Here is a 19341-nt window from a genome sequence, read left to right on the forward strand (position 1 = left end):
ATCATAATGTTGCTTGACAAGTTAATGTATAAATTTGTATCTTAGCTCAATTGATATGACAATAGTACACTCATTTTTAGTTACTCATACTGGTTATTTGTTTCTCAATTATTTTTGACTCCTATCGTTTTTTTATATTAATTTAATATTTATCTTTATGAATTTTAGGCCCAGGGGGTGGTGCAGATTTTGTGGAATATCTTTAATGCCTACGTTTAGCAACAAAGTGTGCTGTTATTTTGTGTCATTCGCGGTTACTGCTAATCTGTTTGTGATTATTTCTTTCATTCTTCTTCTTTCCAGCTGCATCTTTAATTTTCCACCAATTTCCTATGTGTTGTGCGAAGAGCTGGACTTTAAAAAAAATCATAAAATAACAACAACAACAATAATAGTAAATTTAAAAACAAAGTTCTGTTACTAAAGACAATCAAATTTTTTAAAAGCCAATGAACAGACTTAAGTCACATTACTGAAAATAAGAAATTTAAATTAGTTACTAACAACTTTTTCAATGAAAAAAAAAAAGAGCTTGATTTAAACCTTATTTAAAACCAAATACGTCAGCCTTTGAGGTTTTTGCCGCTCCTATATATGCTCGCTAATTAAATGTTTCCCATAGGAAACTGCAGTAAAAGTCTTTCTTTATTTCAGTAGTTTATGAACACTGGGACAGATGTTCACAGACCAGTGGTTAGGTAATTAGACAGTTGTGACTGTCGTAAAACACTTTAAAGCTATTGTGAAAATTTCATTATTAGCTACTTTTATTTGATTCTGTAAGAGTATGTGTGATGATTTTAGCTGTAATGAAAAGCATTCAATATCTTGTTGCAGAAGTAAAAGGAGCGAGATATGTGGTAGCATTAAATTAAAGTCCAGCTTAGACCACTCGCCTCTTTTAAAAAGCTGAGCATTATTCAGTGAAGATCACAAGAACCAAAAACAATGAGGCTTATATACTGAATGGACCTACATCCACGCCATGACTTTCTTTGTATACCTCAAATTATCTGGCCCACTTGATATATTTAGCACTATTTATCCATATACTATGTAATTTCTCCAAGGGAGCCACAATGGATCTGGCACATAGCACCACCTCTGCTAAGAAGAGATGTGACAAAAGCTCTATAGGAAGTAGGCGTCAAAAAGATTACAGTATATATAAGCTCTTAAACCCTTTCGTAAGTGGATGCTAAAGAACAAATATTAAAAACAGATTAGTAAGTACAAATACTTAGGAATAAATTGTCCTTTTTTATTTATTGTAATTCTAGCACTGACCTCTTTTTAACAAGATCCATTTTTGCTACAGAATATCTTTCCTGCAAGGAAAAAAGAGTAAAGAAGAATCCAGAGTCAGAGGGTTACAGCTCTGATCATAGCCTGGACGCTGCTGCCAAATGTCAAACTTGAGCTTGAATGATTTGGACTCTTGACTAAATGGCTAAAGACAAGCCATTCATTTAATTTTATTTTTATTTTTAAAAAGCAAGTTTCCTCTTAGAAACACAAATACCAAGTCCAAAATCAAAATTAACTGGCATATTTCTTGACATTAGCACAAGAAGGCACAAAAAATTTGAAGAATACTGCTCCACTTTGTTTTCAGTTAAAATGGTTTATAATTGAACTGGATTGCAAAAATTGTATGCAGTGAACAGAAAAGACTGAAAATGGAGGCAAGGATGGCATTCAATGTAAGATTCCACAGCTACACACTATTTTGCAAGCAGATGGCACACCCGCTACCCTGCTGAAACACTCAATCACTTCACTTCAGGAAGTATTTTTGCTCTGGTGAATACACAATGTGCATATAATGGGATACAAGTCTGACTAGTTGAAAGAATGTGGTACATTCTGATGGATGAGCTTATTCTGACACCAAGTTTCCATTCAGTTGGAGGTGTGAATGTCATTTTCCCAGACACTTGGGAGGAAAATCTGTCCTAATTTGCATGTTTGTATGTGTGAGAGCATGGCAACAAGGATTAAAATGTGACTGTAAATGAATCATTTAATCCCTGGCTTAAGGACAGCTCACTATACAAAAAGATGAGACTGAACCACTGTCTGTTCCTGGAGGAAGAAACAAGAAGGGTGCAGAGACAAGAGTTGTCTAGAGAAAGAGGTATGGAGACAACAGTGGAGAATACACAAGAGGAAAGACATTAAGAGGCACAGAATGAGTCAACAAAGTCACAGAAAAAGTAATACAGAACATAAAAAAAGCAGACAGTATAGATGAGAAAAGACTTAAACGAAATTGGACCCAAAATGTGATATATTTTCACCCTTCTGAATCTGTATTCATGAAGAAGAAAATACAGGTGATTGGATGGACAAAAGACTAGTGTGATACATTTATATGAACTGCAATATGTTGGGTTAGTTAGACAATAATCAAGCATATGTAAACACAAATCTATGTGTAAATTATAAGCAGAATTAGATAAAAGGCAGCACAGTCTTGCACTGACGTCTGGTTCAAATCCACTGGTGGGCTCGGGTCTCTCTGAGGAGTTTGCATGTTCTCTCTGTGTCTGCGTGGGTTTTTTCCAGCTACTCCAGCTTCCTCCCACGATCCAAAGACGTGTATGTTAAGCTAACCGGTGAGTCTAAATTGAATGCAAGCATGAATGGCTGTTCATCTATCTATGTTAGCAGTGCAATAGACTGGCAACCTGTCCAGGCTGTAGTCAACCTGTCACACTATGGCAACTGGGATATATACAGCATTCCATTTGAAGATGGAAGTTGGAAATGCCAAAGTTTTTCAGGGCCAAAAAAAGAACAACTGCAATGTGATGTATTGTTAATGATCGATGAATGGGTTGACTGAGTGAGCAAAACAAATCCTGTTTTCCTTGCTTTTCTGACTACTAATAATGGAACATGGTCAACCCAGGAGTCATGGAATGGAAAATGCATTAATGGGTTGTGTTACGAACTTGTATGTCCATGTGTTTGTTTGTGCAGGTGCTGTGTTTTTGTCTATGTTAATTTAGCTGTGCCAGGGCCCTGTTCCGATTGGTACGTGGACTTACTGCCCCGGTGTGATTGGATCCAGCTGGAGGACCCGCCCATTAAAAGGAGGCTGGAGTGCTACAGCGGGAGAGGTCCTCGCGTTTCTCCTCATCACCCAGCAGTAGTCCTGTGGTAGCCGCTGGCTGCAGTATACGCTTGAAAGTTGTGGAAGTGGAGTGGGTAGGGGTGAGCTGCCATTTCTTTTGATCACCCGTTTTCTCCTGTTTTGAGTTAGTTAAGGAGGTCAGACTCTGTCTTTATTTTTGACTTTATTTTGGTAAGGTCAGGGGTGCGGGATTTGTGTAGGTTTGTTTTGTTTATTGTTTTGGCCTTGGCTCACCCTGAAGTGTTGACACTCCCGTTTTGGTTCTCTTTATTCACCTTGTAAATAAATCACTTCACATTTAACGGATTTGTTGCGTGTGACTGCTTGGGTCTTGGGGAGGGAAGCGAGTGCCTCATTCATGTTATGGCCTGGCCCTAGACGGGTCGTAACATGAATTGGGGGCTCGTCCTCTGCCTTTTTCTGTGGGTTTTTGCGTGTGTTTGGTCTGTTGGCGGTTTTCTTGGGTGTGGGGTGGTAGGTGTGTGGAATTATGGAGTTTTCTTTGGATGATTTTGTTACTTCGCCTTCGTGGGATAGAATTGTGAAGTGCAGGAAAGCGGATTTGCTTATCATTGCTAGTTGTTATGATATTCAAGTGTCCTATGGTGCCCGCAAAGCGGAGGTTAGGGACGCTTTGTGTGCAGAGCTGGTGGAGCGAGGCATCCTTCCTGCCCCGCAGGCAGCTGTAGAGCAGCCTGATGGCGGGGGTGTGAAGGTGGCTCCGGAGGCTGAGCCGGGGTCGGATGCCAAAGGGCCTGTTAACGTGCTACCAGCCGAGGCGGACTCTGATGCGGCTGAGGCGGGCTCTGACACGGCCGAGGCGGACTCTGATGCTGCTGGGGCGAAGCCTGAAGCAGCTGAGTCTGGTACGGCCGGGGAACCCCTGGCGGGGCGGTCTACGGAAGATCTCCGTTTGACCCTCCGTATTAGGGAGGTGGAAGCCCGTGCTAAAGAGCTTGAGGTACAAGCAATGCACCTCCGTGTCAGAGCTTTGGAGCTGGAGCGAAAGCCCTCCACATCTGCCTCTAGTCATCCTAGTACGTCCACCGCGGTCCCGACAGGTTTTGACATCACCAAACACGTTAAACTGGTTCCCCCGTTTCGTGAGGCCGAAGTGGATTCCTATTTTAACGCTTTTGAGCGTATAGCGGCCGCGTTAAGTTGGCCGAAGGAATTTTGGCCGCTGCTGTTACAATGCAAATTGGTTGGCAAAGCCCAGGAGGTGTGTACCAGTTTATCAATTGAGGATAGCCTGGATTATGACGTCATGAAGAAGACTGTGTTGCAGGCATATGAGCTCGTCCCAGAAGCCTACCGTCAAAAATTTAGGAAGTGTGAAAAAACCGCCAATCAGACATTTGTGGAGTTTGCCCGTGAGAAAAGTCGCCTGTTTGAACGATGGTTGCAGGCCAGTAAAGCACAGGATTTCGAGGGGCTGAAAGAGCTTCTTTTGTTAGAGGAATTCAAAAAATGTTTGCCGGACCAAGTAGTTATTTATCTGAATGAGCAAAAGGTGACCTCACTTGCTAAAGCGGCAGTGATGGCTGATGAGTTTACTCTCACCCACAAAACTATATTTTCAGCCGCTGTCTCACAGAATATTAGGGTGGGACAGGAAAGGAAGATAAAGTCACCAAAGATAGGACTGAAAGATAGACAGGAGGATGGTGTTAATCGCGACTGTTTTTATTGTCGCGAACCCGGACATCTGATCGCTGTCTGTCCTGCGCTCCGGAGGAAAGAGCAGCGCAAAGGCTCTAGAAATCCAGCGGGCGTAGGTCTCATCAAAGTTGTCCCTTTGCCTAAATCGCATTCCACTCTCACCCGTGATTTGCACCATGTGGATGCAGAAATAGAGCCACGTTTTAAACCGTTCATCACGAAAGGCTTTGTTTCTGTGACGGGAGAAGAGGGGGACAAAGTGCCTGTTACTATTCTTCGGGACACAGGTGCGCATCAGTCGTTTATGTTGGATAGTGTACTACCATTGTCAGATAAAACTGCTTGTGATTCGGATGTGTTGGTTTGGGGAATTAAGATGAGCGTTCTTCGGGCGCCGTTACACAAAGTCCATTTACATTCGCCCGTGAAAACGGGGCATGTCAAAGTTGCGGTGAGTTCCCAGTTGCCGATTAAAGGGGTTTCGTTTATTTTAGGAAATGACTTGGCTGGTGGGACAGTTTTCCCACCGCCTGAAGTGGTGGAAACGCCTATTTCTTCTGTCACTGAGGTTGCCGCCCCTTTGTTAAATGTGTTTCCTGTGTGTGCAATCACTCGTGCGCAGTCACGCAAATTTGATGACGTTATGGATGTTGCTGACACGTTTATGGCGACGCTAGACGAAAGTAAATCTCCCAGCCGTGAGAGTGGCAGAATAGCAAGCGGAAATGATGTGACAAAACTGATGCCAGAGCTGGATGAGAAATTGAATAGGAATGCATTGATAACCGCTCAGCAGAATGACTCATCACTGGCTCCCTGTTTTCTATCTGCAGCTAAGAGTGCAGGAAGTGAATCACCCACTTCTTATTTTTTGCAAGATGGAGTTCTTATGAGGAGGTGGTCCTCTGACCGGTGTGGTTTGCCTGGTGCTACGCAGGTGGTGGTGCCGAAGCCACATCGAGGGCAGGTGCTTAGCTTAGCGCATGATGCCAGCATGGCTGGACATCTTGGGGTGAACAAAACATATCATCGGGTGTTGCGCAACTTCTTTTGGCCAGGGTTGAAAGCTGATGTGGTGGCATATTGCCGTACCTGTACCACATGTCAGATGGCGGGGAAACCTAACAGACCCATTCCACCTGCTCCGTTACATCCTATTCCAGTAATAGGTGAGCCGTTTTGAAAAAGTAATATTGGATTGTGTGGGTCCCCTGCCAAAAACCAAATCCGGACACCAATACATACTTACAATAATGTGTTCAGCAACAAGGTACCCAGAGGCAATTCCACTACGCACGCTGAAAGCAAAACCGGTGATAAAGGCACTACTTAAGTTTTTCTCTACTTTCGGGCTTCCAAAGGTTGTTCAAACAGACCAAGGAACGAATTTCACCTCAAAAATGTTTGCACAGGTCGTGGAGGAGTTGCACATAAATCATGTAAAATCCAGTCCATACCACCCGGAAAGTCAAGGTGCTCTGGAAAGATTCCATCAAACCCTCAAAGCTATGCTGCGCAAGTTCTGCGCGGGGTCGGATAGAGAATGGGATGAGGGTCTGCCGTTATTGTTGTTTGCAGTCAGAGAAGTCACTCAGGAATCCTTGGGATTCAGTCCGATGGATCTGGTGTTTGGACACGTGGTCCGCGGTCCCCTCCGCCTTCTGAAGGAGAGGTGGTTGTCAGAAACTTCTGAAACTCAGCATAATGTTCTGGATTATGTTAGCGGACTTCGGGAAAAGCTTCACCTTGCATGTCAGTTAGCTCGAGAGAATCTGTCACATACGCAAGCTAAAATGAAAACTCGCTATGATAAAAAAGCTGTTTGCAGAAGTTTTCAGCCGGGTGAGAAAGTGTTGGTGTTGTTGCCTGTGGTAGGGTCCAGCTTATCAGCTCAGTTCGCTGGCCCATATGTGGTGGAACAAAAACTCAGTGACAACAACTATGTGATCCAGACCCCAGACCGCCGGAGAAAGTCTAGGGTTTGTCATATTAATCTGTTAAAATCGTTTCACTCGAGGAGTCCTTCGGGTGCGCCGTCTCCAGTGTGCGCCGCTAGTACTGTTTCTCCCTATGAACCCTCTGATGACGGGCTACTCCAGAAAAGTGAAGCGCTGGGTAGCGGCCGGTTGAAAAATTCGGAGATCTTAAATGATTTAGACACATATTTAGACCACCTGTCTGAACCCGCTCGAGCTGACATCACTGATCTGATAGAAAAGAACTTATCACTTTTTTCTGATCACCCTCGTCAAACTGCGGTCCTGTGCCACGATATTGATGTGGAAGGACATAAACCGATTAAGCAACATGCTTACCGAGTGAACCCAGTGAAAAGGGCGATAATGCAGAAGGAAGTTGACTATCTCTTAGAACACGGTTTAGCCTTTCCGAGCGCCAGCGCATGGAGTTCACCGTGTGTGCTAGTACCAAAATCCGACAACACTCCTCGGTTTTGTAATGATTACAGGAAAGTTAACGCTGTTACCAAACCTGATTCATTTCCTCTTCCTAGAATGGAGGATTGTATTGATAGAGTGGGATCGGCATCTTTGGTAATCAAACTTGATTTGTTAAAAGGTTACTGGCAAGTACCTTTAACTCCCCGAGCCTCTGAAATATCTGCTTTTGTCACGCCAGATCATTTTCTCCAGTACACGGTTATGCCGTTTGGGTTGCGTAATGCACCCGCTACTTTCCAGCGCCTTATGGCCAAAGTACTGGCGGGCGTGAATAACTGCGATGCCTACCTGGACGATGTTGTCATTTACTCATCCACCTGGTCTGACCACTTACAAACACTCTCTCTTGTTTTCAGCCGTTTTCAGGAGGCCTCGCTTACGTTGAACCTAGCCAAATGTGAATTTGGCAGAGCCACCATCACATATCTGGGAAAACAGGTGGGTCAGGGACAGATACTGCCTGTGACCGCGAAAATACAGGCGATCGTTGAGTTTCCAGTCCCACAAACGAGAAGGGCGCTGCGCCGATTTCTAGGAATGTGTGGTTATTATAGAGGGTTTTGTAAGAACTTTGCCACTGTCGTCGTTCCTCTCACCGATTTGATCAGTCCGATGAAGCCTTTTGTGTGGACGCCTGTTTGTCAGACTGCTTTCGAGTCTGCGAAAGCATTACTGTGCAGTTCCCCTGTTCTTACGGCCCCGAATTTCATGTCCCCTTTCAAGCTCGAGGTTGACGCTAGTGCGGTTGGTGCAGGAGCTGTCCTTATGCAGGAAGACCATTGCGGCGTGGATCGCCCAATTTGTTACTTTTCAAAAAAATTCAACAAACATCAGATGAACTACAGTACCATTGAAAAGGAAGCCCTTGCCTTGTTGTTAGCCCTACAGCATTTCGAGGTGTATATCGGATCCAGCTCTATCCCTGTTCAAGTGTTCACTGACCATAACCCATTGGTTTTTCTCTCCCAGATGCAAAACTCAAATCAGAGACTTATGCGTTGGTCCCTTCTTTTGCAAGACTTCAACCTGCAGATCAAGCATAAGAAAGGGACGGAAAATGTCATCGCGGACGCCCTGTCAAGAGCAATTTTGTAGTTTAGGAATTAAACAATAGGAGGATTGTTTAAATCTTATGGAAGGGGGTGTTACGAACTTGTATGTCCATGTGTTTGTTTGTGCAGGTGCTGTGTTTTTGTCTATGTTAATTTAGCTGTGCCAGGGCCCTGTTCCGATTGGTACGTGGACTTACTGCCCCGGTGTGATTGGATCCAGCTGGAGGACCCGCCCATTAAAAGGAGGCTGGAGTGCTACAGCGGGAGAGGTCCTCGCGTTTCTCCTCATCACCCAGCAGTAGTCCTGTGGTAGCCGCTGGCTGCAGTATACGCTTGAAAGTTGTGGAAGTGGAGTGGGTAGGGGTGAGCTGCCATTTCTTTTGATCACCCGTTTTCTCCTGTTTTGAGTTAGTTAAGGAGGTCAGACTCTGTCTTTATTTTTGACTTTATTTTGGTGAGGTCAGGGGTGCGGGATTTGTGTAGGTTTGTTTTGTTTATTGTTTTGGCCTTGGCTCACCCTGAAGTGTTGACACTCCCGTTTTGGTTCTCTTTATTCACCTTGTAAATAAATCACTTCACATCTAACGGATTTGTTGCGTGTGACTGCTTGGGTCTTGGGGAGGGAAGCGAGTGCCTCGCTCATGTTATGGCCTGGCCCTAGACGGGTCGTAACAGTTGAGAAAACACAAAATCTGTGTTTACTATACAGAGTTTACTTGAGATGGGTGCTTAGGTACATGTCACGGCGGGGTGCGTCGATGTATTTTTTAAACGGACCCAAGAGTAGACACTGCAGGAGACGGAGCTGGTTTGCAAAACAAAAGCGAATCTTTATTAGGGCTAAATGAAGGCAAACAAGAAGAATGCTAAGGGGAAAAACAGAAAACGACAAAACTACACTGGGAGCAGACTATGAACGCCTATGAAACTGTGAAACCTATGATGCCTATGGTGTGGAATAACAGACAACCTGACAATGAGTGAACGGAAACACAGACTAAATACACACTATCAGGGGGAGTGGAAACACATGAGGAAACAGCTGACACAAATGAACCTAAGGACATTACAGGAGAAGTGAATCTAAACACAATGATAAAGACACAACAGACTATTTTAAAATAAAACAGGAAACACTGAGAACATACAACAATCAAAGAATAAAACGAAGATACACAAAACATTGAGTTACAGACCCAGTACTATGACAGTATATTAACTTGCATGTTTTTTGACTTATTTTAAGCCCAAAAGATCAAGATCTGTGATTTATTTCCTAGCAAATAACGCCTTTATTTCCCCATATTTCCCATCATGGCATCTTATCTTCTGGCAGGCTTGCTGGCCAGGTTCCTGTGGTTGCAGTCCCTGATATCATTCAGTTCCTTATGCAAAAAGAAACTTGTAAGGCATCAGATGGACTCTAACTTCCACTGCAGCTATTTACAACTGACCATACTTTTGCTCCGGAGATCTACTTTTGCTTGAGTGCCTCTCTAAAAAGAACCTGCAGCACATGGATATTAGTTCACGTGCCAAAATGTCAACCTCACCGAGGCAGCAAAGCAGAACAACGACTACTGTCATCAACTGCAGTCCAAGACTGTGAAGTTTAGTGAGTCTGCAGGGTCAGGGAAACTCTGATTATATTGCTTAATGTTTTATTTGATCGAGTTGGTGTCCATGTACACACTGGAGAGAATGCTAATTATTGCTTTATAATTTACTGACAAAGTCACAATATAAGGTGCTACTTAATTATTTCTATAAGAAGGTATGGGGTCTGCCTCCATACATGTGCTTGCATGAATGCATATCCACCCTCATTACTGCAACAAACAGAAACAAATTCTGTGGGAAATGCTTTAGTTTCATATGATAAATTATAAAAGGGACACCTACACACTGTTTGGAATGATGCCCACAATGGCTTGCAGTTTTTTTGCATTTTGAAGAATGCTTTTTGTCAGAGAGTGTGTGTAAACCTCCTTGCTGAGACAGCCACCGGCTTGTCACAAAATCTTGTTTACTATGAGAAAAATGTGCTTAATTTGTGCAACTTGTACCTCATTTCTGAGAGGCCAGAAAGATGCACCTGTTTAAACACAAGTCTCTGCATTCTTTTTTCCCAAAATGAGCAAATTTCAGTACAAAGGGTATTAATGGCAGGCCTAAAAATTACAGTACAAATTAACCTTCACTTTATGGCAGAAGACAGACGGTATGTACTGAGTGATGCCAAAGTCAATGAAAAATCCAGCAGAGTTAAAGAGGAAAATCTACTCAGTACCCAAAACATTTAGTGTAATATGTGTCTTTCTCCTCACTTCCGAAAACAAATCTATTACAGTTTCACTGTTAGAAGTCCACTTCTCATGTTTTTTCTCCCTAATATGGACATGCATCAGTAACAGAAGGGTAGATAACCTTTGTGACTGAATGGGGTAGTGGGAGATGGTAAAACGGGGATGCCAAGTAGAAAGAGGACTTAAAATGTCAGCAAGAGATTAAAGATAAACAAACTGATGGAGCCAATTAAAACAGCCCCCCTACAACTGGAGCCTAATTTAATAAGCATAAGTTTAAGTGTCTCCATTGAGGGTAAAAAGCCCCCAAACCTTCTTTGAAGTTCTTCTCTCTGTGGGTGCTAATGTGGCATGGCAATGAGAGAAAGCCCAACAGACACATGGACTGAATAAAGCTTAGCCAGTGTCCCTTGATAGTGGGGATAAAAGAAGGTTACACACAAATACATAACAGACCTGACAGAATTAGACTTTGACTTGTTTGTTTCTATGGGTTAACCTATACACCAATTATCCACAACACTAGAAACCCACTGGAAGGTTGAGTGCACAGCACGAATCATATTACAAACAAATGTTCTGCTGGGAAATCTTGGATCCCGGCATTCCTCTTGATTTAACTTTGACATGCAATATCCACCTTAATATTGCTGCAGACTCTACACGAGGAAGCCAACATGGAAGTGCCAAAACTGCAGCCCACTGAGGCTGACTGTAAAAGTAAGCCCCAAATCAACAGTGTTAAAATGCATGTTTACAGCCTGGTACAAGACAAGATTTTGGATAGTTTCCCACTTTTAAAAAACTGTTTGGTCATTGGATTTTATTTTTTTTAAACAACTCACTTGTGTTCATTTTGTTCGAGCTTAAAGATGGAAGGTGCGGCTGCTTTGATTGACGGGACAGCGTCTGTGATGCTGTAGCCTTTTGGAGTATTTCAAATGGAATCTCACTCAATAAACATGTCCTCTCATGGCCTTACTCCAGTTTATGCTCCAGATGCTAGGTGAAATTCGAGTATTTGATCTGTGTCACATGGCACTTTTTAGCAATTATCTGTCTCTATGCATTGCACACATCCAGTTGATGGATGTTTAGAGAAAAACACTTCCTCATCTGTGCAGCCGAGTGATGTAAACATGTTAAGTTAAAAATCTGAAAGCAGCCTTTGTTTTTGTTCCTTTTGCTTGCATCAACTTTGGGAAATCTCAAACTATAACAGAAAGGTCATACGGTGATATGTAATTGCCTGTCATTCAAATAATCAGCCATCAGTGTCACATGTACACCATTGTTAATCTCTGTGACCTTTAATGGTATGGAAAATTGTCAAACAAATCCACTTTACATGAGCTAGGAACTGTATAATAGAGTGGCATTGCATCAATATGTTTGCTCTATGAGCAGGTAGTATGCAAATTCATCTATGTAATTCCATTTTAAAGTTCAATTCAATTCAGTTTTATTTAAATAACACTAATTCAGAACAACAGTTGCTTCAAGGCAGTGTGTACAGTAAAGACTCTACAGTATTAGAAAGACACCCCAACAGTTACCAAACTGTTAGTATGTATATAAGTTTCACAACAATTTTGTGTCTGAAAAATTCCGAGTTTCATGTCACTTTTCTGCAACTTGCTTGGTGTGTAATGGCCTTATGCCTATTGTAGCAGTTAAAAGGGATGGTTCATAGTCACCTGACTCAGTCCTACATTTAAGCTTGATCAAAAAGGAACATTTTTAAGCCTAAGCTTGAAAGTAGAGAGGGTGTCTGTCTCCTGAATCCAAACTGGTAGCTGGTTTCACAGGAGAGGAGCCTGATAGCTGATGGCTCTGCCTCCCATTCGCCTTTTACAAACTCTAGGAACCACAAGTAAGTGCAGTCTGAGAGTGAAGTGCTCTATTAGGACAATAAGGTACTATGGCGTCTTTAAGATAGGAGGGGGCCTTAATAAGTTCAGAGATAAAGGAGTGACTATGTATGTAAGGATGTATATATGGACTGCCCTGGTACACAATTCATAAAGCCATGAAAGAGCTGCCGCATGTTTCTATAGTGATCCTTGCAGTGATGTCTGTTTAGCTTTAGCTGAGGAATGTTGGCAACTGGCATGTCTACATTAAGCATGCTCATTCAAAAATACACACAGAGCATGCACACACGTGCAAGTGTGTCCATATCGCTGTGTTTGACTCTATTTTTAAACTTGAGTCCGAAACAGCAAAGCTCTGTTCTTACCATAAACCCAAATGCAAAATTAAGCCCACTTCAGAATGCGATTCAAACAGTCAAATAAACTGCAATTTACAGGATCACGAGTGCCTCTTAAAATTCTGCAGATTGTTACTGGCTCATTATATTCACTTGATAGGAGTTTGAGTATCAACAGTGGACTAGAGAAAGTAGGTCTAATTGCCAGTGATATTTGGATGGAGACGCAGCTTATCTCTGCCACCCACTCAATCTCTCTTGGTCTTCTTCCTGCTCCTGTAATTCTCCTCATTTTATTTGGACATTCAGACGAATAGGATCATGAACCCATAGCGGTCTTGAAGTTGACTGCAAAGATGACAAACATTTGTCCTCATCCAGTCCCTCACCTTTTCTTTATTTCAACCATCTATTTCACTTGTTCAGAAATGACAACTGCTTTGTAACGACAAATAATGAGATCACTAGTGTGGCACTGATCAACACATACACACACACACACCGATCTATACACATTTTATAAAACAGAAACACACAAACAAGAAGAAAGTGGCATTCACATACAGACATAACCACATTTATTATAATTCTGCCAATTTCTGCAAGCAATTTCAGAGAAGCTTTGTTGTTCCTTTTGGGTTTTCTTGATCGTGCTAGTAAAGCCGTCTATTGGCAGTTCAGTTGGCATGGCTATGGATTATTTTAGGTTTTAGCATGTGAGCCAGCATAACACCAGAAACCACTGTAATTACAAGATGTAGTCGGCCCTTTGAATAGCAACAGCAACCAAAACCTTGATCCGGTCAAAGACAAGAGGGAAGGCGAGGCCCCCGAAGTTAAAATAGAACTGTCCACATGGAGTTGATTTGAGGTTTTCTATATGGGGAGCCCTGGAGAGTGCCTGCACAAGTAATGAAGTCAGTTCAAACCAATCGCGTGCAGCTCTGTTGTGGAAAACATCACTCACTTGCCCACAATATTAAATCCATCACTACTGTAAAACTAAACAAAAATAGATGGGAGAGAACTACTGTGTTGAGACTAAGATATCCACCCTTTTCTGCTGAAATAAAAAGCAGATAAACTGATAAGATCCAGCCTGGAGTGCTTGTGCCACCAACCAGTTCAATCATTTTACTGTTACATAAAGTCAGACGGCAGAAAAAGAGTGAATTTGTTTTGGTGCATATAAATCTGAAATGCACATGCAACCCACAAAAACACATCCCAGAGCACTAGAGGCTTGTTTTACTAGGATATTTTAGACTCGCCAGTATAGTTAGGTAGTCATAATTTAACTCAGAGAGTTACACAGAAATGAGCACTGGTTTTATGGACTCGCTTCCATTTTCTGCTGGAGTAAATAAAGATAAGTGTTTTGATGTGGTTGCATGACCAGCTGTGTCTTAATTTTCCCAAAATGTGTTGCAAATTATTCCACTGATATCTGATTACTTACATTTGAGCCATTGTCAGAGTCACTCTTTGTGAAACCAGCCAAAGATCAGGAAAATTCAGAACTTCATTATTAGAAAGGGATTTAGCAGTTTGAACAAACAAGGCAAGACCAACTATCACATTCATGGCTTAAATAATACAGACAAATTCATTTGCTGGCTGAAAACATTATGCAGAAGTGCTGCAGCTGCCACACTTAACTCCCACACCAGCATGCTACAGCGCAGCCAACAGAGCACCAGGGCCCTTAAGATCCTTGCTGAATTGGGCTCTAAGGATATTATGAACTCTGACAGTTTCCTCAGAAACTTGCAAGTCCCAAGAGAACTTTTACACTTAGCAAAGCTGCAATGACAGATTGGAAAGGAGCAGATTGAAGGACTGGTTCATTTCCACAGTATCTCCCTCTTCCCGAGAAGCCAGGAATGTGTTATATATTACATGATGAACGCTCTCTCTCTCGCTCTCTGTTAATCATGACACAATGCTGCACAGAAATCTACCCCTTGACATCAGAGAAAAAAATGCCCTTGTCCTGGATATAATCCCCATGGCGCAGTAGTACAGACATAAGGGTCACACGTCAAGATAGAAGTGGAACGGTAGTGCTAAAAGTATCCAAAAGTCGGGCATGATAGAAATGAAGTAGCATTTTACTTTTTCCTGCTTTTCATTCGATATCTGCTGTCTTTTCTTTTCCTTCTTTGTTAGTTTTTTTTGATAATATATAGCTGATTAGTCATTTCGGTGCACAATGCTTCCATCACTCCTTCCCTTGACTGTTTCTGCATCCAGCTTTCTCTTTGAGCTGCCTCTCTCCCTGGGCCGCTACGTGTAATCAGAAGAACCATGATGTGCTGGTAGAAAGAAAGCATCCTATATCTGGGTTGGAAGAAGAAAATTGAAGGAAGGAGACTGAATGACTGAGGGGACAGAATATAATACTGGTGAACTGCGCACTCATGAGAGGCAAAGAAAGAGCTAATGAGGAGTGTTGGGGCTGGGCACGCCGGTTGCATGAGAATTCAGTATTATGAGGTCTAGCAGTGAAGAGGAAAAAAGGGAGCAGTGGTAAAGAGGGTGGCGTCAACCAGGGTTTCCTTTTTTTCCCTTCTTTACTCAGTGGACAGAAGACCAGATGGTGCTCTCATTAAAGGAATTATGAAGCAAAATGAGAGTTAGAGGCAGTCTGGTAAGGAATGGTTATCCCATCAGGCATATACCACACACTTATTTGGTTTTATTGCTTAAAGACATGAAAAAATAAATAAGTTAACATTTTCAGCATTAAAAGATTAAATGCAGGAAAGTCACTTTTTCCACACTTTTACGGCATTAAAGTGTACTTAAGGTGCTTTTATCAACAACTTTTACGCTCACCACACCTAGCTTAAGACAGCTGCAATAGCAAGTACAATATTAGAGATGAACAGTTCCCAGAGGAAGTCAGACATTCAGTACTGGAGTAGAAAGCAGCCATCAGGATTAAAATGACATTATGAGTGGAAAACATAGTGCAGGGACCATTATAGCTGTTGTGTAGTAGTTCCCTCTTATGCTGAAATTGCAAATTGGTGCTCTGCAGTGATGTACTGGACTAGATAACAGCAAAGCTGAAAACTGCATGCCTCAGAGCTGTGCTTAAGTTTGTGGTGCAGTTAATTATGGTCACTGTGTACAGTGGTTACAAAGAGAGATGGATACATTCAGCGCTACATTCAGCACGACTAAAAGCCAAGAAATAGCTCTGAAGTGTAATGGGACTGTGGAGCAGTAGAGCTGGGGATCAGGACACGCTTCTGTGGGTAGATGGTTGTTTTTGTGGACCGAGTCCCAAATGTATAGCACTTATGAAAACCACTGGGCTGAGCCGGGGAGAAGCTATACTCAGACCCTCAACAACTAATTATCCACCTGTTTTTCAGCAGCTCAGGGTGATTTCATTCAATTCAATTCAATTCAATTTTATTTATATAGCGCCAAATCACAACATAAGTCGCCTCAAGGCGCTTCATGTTGTGATTTCATCAATGCAGGAGAAGTCTTATTTAAAAGTTAATCAACCAATCACAGGGGAGAACAGTGCTCATCTGTCCATCTGCCTACCCATGACCATCCTGAAGCTGCTTTCACATACTGAGAAAAAAATCCTGGTATTGCACACATGCTATATGCTGAAACTGTTGAGTCTATGGCGCTAACGTTACGATAGGGAATGACATGGTGTCAGAGCGTCGATAAAGGCCCAGCTTTCAAGCAAAACTTCTCCAGTGTGTTAATTTGTGTATTTATTCTGCTTCATCAAATTACAAATTGGAGACTTTGAGGTTCTGGAATGTTGATTAGAAAAATCAAGAAATGTGTGGATGTCACCTTGGGTTCTGAGACACTGTGACAAGTATGTCTTCATTATTTTCTCTAGACTTTTAGACATAACTAACTGTTTCGTTGCAGAAATTACTCCATTAATCAGCAATGAAAACAATGTGTCTAACCACTCCTGTCAGTGATGCTTAGACATTACCCCCACTACTATTTATAGGCTAAAAATTACGTAAACATTATAGTCAAACCCATCTAAAGCCACTCGTAGTGAAGCAGCTAACACAAACCTGAGGAGAGCCAATGTAAACACATGACTGATGAGGATAGTGCTTTAAGTAGCAAATATTAAACCCAACCAGTCATCCCCAACTCAAACCAGGATGGTTTAGTGGTAAGAAAAACTACTTAAGTCAAGGACACATTGTTCTGTTTCTCCTGGCTACATAAGAGACCAAGTATTTGTTGAGTATCAAGATGGCTTTAAGGTATGGCGACCAAACATTTGCAATTAACCCACTGTATTCTTCAAACCTGAGAAACTGAAGGTCAAAACATGTCTGTAGGTCTGAGTATTGAAGACCAAGGAAACAAAATGTTGTCTCCAAAACATCCACCAGGTAATATGTGGAACTGGTCGAGCTTGAAAACCAACCCTGAAAGTTCTTTGATAACAGACTTAATGTGCAATCTTCTCCATCACAACCACCAACAGCGACAAAAAAAGACAAACAAGCAGCTGGCAGAGACGAATGCAGGGAGACACAAGCTGAATGAACAGCAATACAATATGAATCCATCAAAGCTCGGAGGGATGAATCTCTATGGGGAGACTGATTATGATTTTATATTAGGCAAAACAATGTGGAGATAACAAGAAATAGTAAAACCTAATGAGACAGTTAAGTTGATCTGTAATATAGCCATTAATGTATACACTTAATTAGAGTGTCTCAAGAGTTCCTAATTAACAGATACTTGTTTAATTTGCAAGTCCGCAGCTCATTAAACTCCAAATATAAAGTGGAAGTATTGTGAGCCCAAGCTGCTGATGAAAATATTATACAATAGCTTTAATTTGCTGAATACAGTTCACTGAGAAGAATGGGGGTTTTTTTTTTTTGACTGTACCATGGCTTATTCATAAAACAGAGTGTAAATAGTAAAATTCACATTACAATTATGGACTTGTTCCACACTTTAATTCCATTTATCGCCACAGTAAACTAATGAAAACTATTAAACTAGCAGCTCACGCCAGTAATAGGTTTGCACTTTATCTTTTTTTTCCCTCATGCTGATCAAACTCAGCATGAGGAAAATATACTGAAGTAGTCTTTTAGAGGCATTACTGAGGAAAGGAAATAATGTCCTATGGCTGAGGTTGTCGTCGCGCTGGAAGGGAGCCCCGCTTGCCATTCATCAGTGGAGGATATACTTTGTCAGCATGCTGTGGAGGAGGTCGATATGCCGCCAAGGCAAATACATTTACATTTATTTATTGAACACCATTACAGGGACTCTGATTCCTGCTTTGGCAACAGTCTCCTATTTTTCTCCATTACAACCAGTCTGCAACGCCAGGCTACCCTAGGGACACTGGACCGCTTCGAGGTGTTACAGTTTCGATCAAATGGAAAGGACGGCATTCCTACATGCAAAAGTAGGGTAAACTGCTCATTTCCGAGAGTTGGTATGCCCACGGGAGGTCTGAAAACTTTCCACTCCCCATGCATGTCTAAAAACGTTAATGTAGCAAACTTCCTATCCCCGTGTAAAAAGATGGAAAACTTACCACCCCCATGTCCAGCTGCTCGGTACTCAGAGAAGGAGCCGCTCCAGCCAGAGGTAAAAACCACAATACCGGCATCACCACCACCAACAGCAGCATCTTAGGAGAGATATTCCTCATCCACTTGTGAAGAACCAAAGAAATCATGATGCCCTATGACAGGCTGATCCTGCAGGGCTCAGACATCGACCCCGGCAGCCGCATCCATTGGATAAATCGTACGCCGACACTCTGTGAAATGTGCCCGAGTCAGTCTACCTCACTGTTGACCGTAAGCACATAAAACACATTAAACCCGTTTTTTTCTCTCTCTCTTCGGTAGGGACGTTAAGGAATTTCAAGTTTTTGTTTTCTACGAAATAACACTTGTGATCACCGCCTAAGTGGTCACAACAAGAAGTAACAAACTGAATATTCTCAGTCTGTATAAGAAGTCCTTCACAGGTTATTTATTCCAGCAGCAAGACACCCGAGGTCCGCTCCGGATCGTGCACCCTCGAACACTGTGGAAAGAAAGCAGCTGTGTGCGGCTTTGTCCCGGGCAGGAGAGGAGATCGCACGTTGACAGGCACGCTGAGAGAGTGGATGAGTATTTGGCTCAAAGGATTCTGGGGAAGGAGGGAGAAGGGGGGAGAAGGGGAGTTCAGCGCCTTTCTCAGCCCACTTGGACTCTACTTAATGTATGACGCGCGTCGTGCGTAACGTGAAGGTCTCAGGGGTGGTTTGGGTTAAGACATAAAGCACAGTTTATCGATTTTGCTCTTTTATCCTTACACGAGAAATGTGTCAGTGTTAAGTGTGTATATTTCTTGGGCTAAATCCTGTTATGAAGCAGTAGCGTGAATTTGAGTTTGTCTGTGTGTTACACAAACAGGAGATCGAAGAAAGATGCAAAAGAGCGTCTTTTAACCATGCATCGTGGTAATAACATTGCAATAC

General features: G+C 42.3%; 1 protein-coding gene across 1 annotated transcript in view; it reads right to left on the bottom strand.

The window, feature by feature from the left end:
- LOC113025907 (matrix metalloproteinase-17-like) overlaps positions 1 to 18979 on the bottom strand; it is a 104491-nt gene extending 85512 nt beyond the window's left edge. The window contains exon 1 of the mRNA XM_026174149.1: positions 18406 to 18979. Coding sequence (XP_026029934.1) covers positions 18406 to 18549 — 144 coding nt within the window. The 5' untranslated portion in view covers positions 18550 to 18979. The remainder of the gene's footprint in view (positions 1 to 18405) is intronic.
- Positions 18980 to 19341: the final 362 nt, after the last annotated feature.

Source organism: Astatotilapia calliptera, chromosome 7, assembly GCF_900246225.1.
Source record: "Astatotilapia calliptera chromosome 7, fAstCal1.2, whole genome shotgun sequence".
Classification (NCBI taxonomy): Eukaryota; Metazoa; Chordata; class Actinopteri; order Cichliformes; family Cichlidae; genus Astatotilapia; species Astatotilapia calliptera.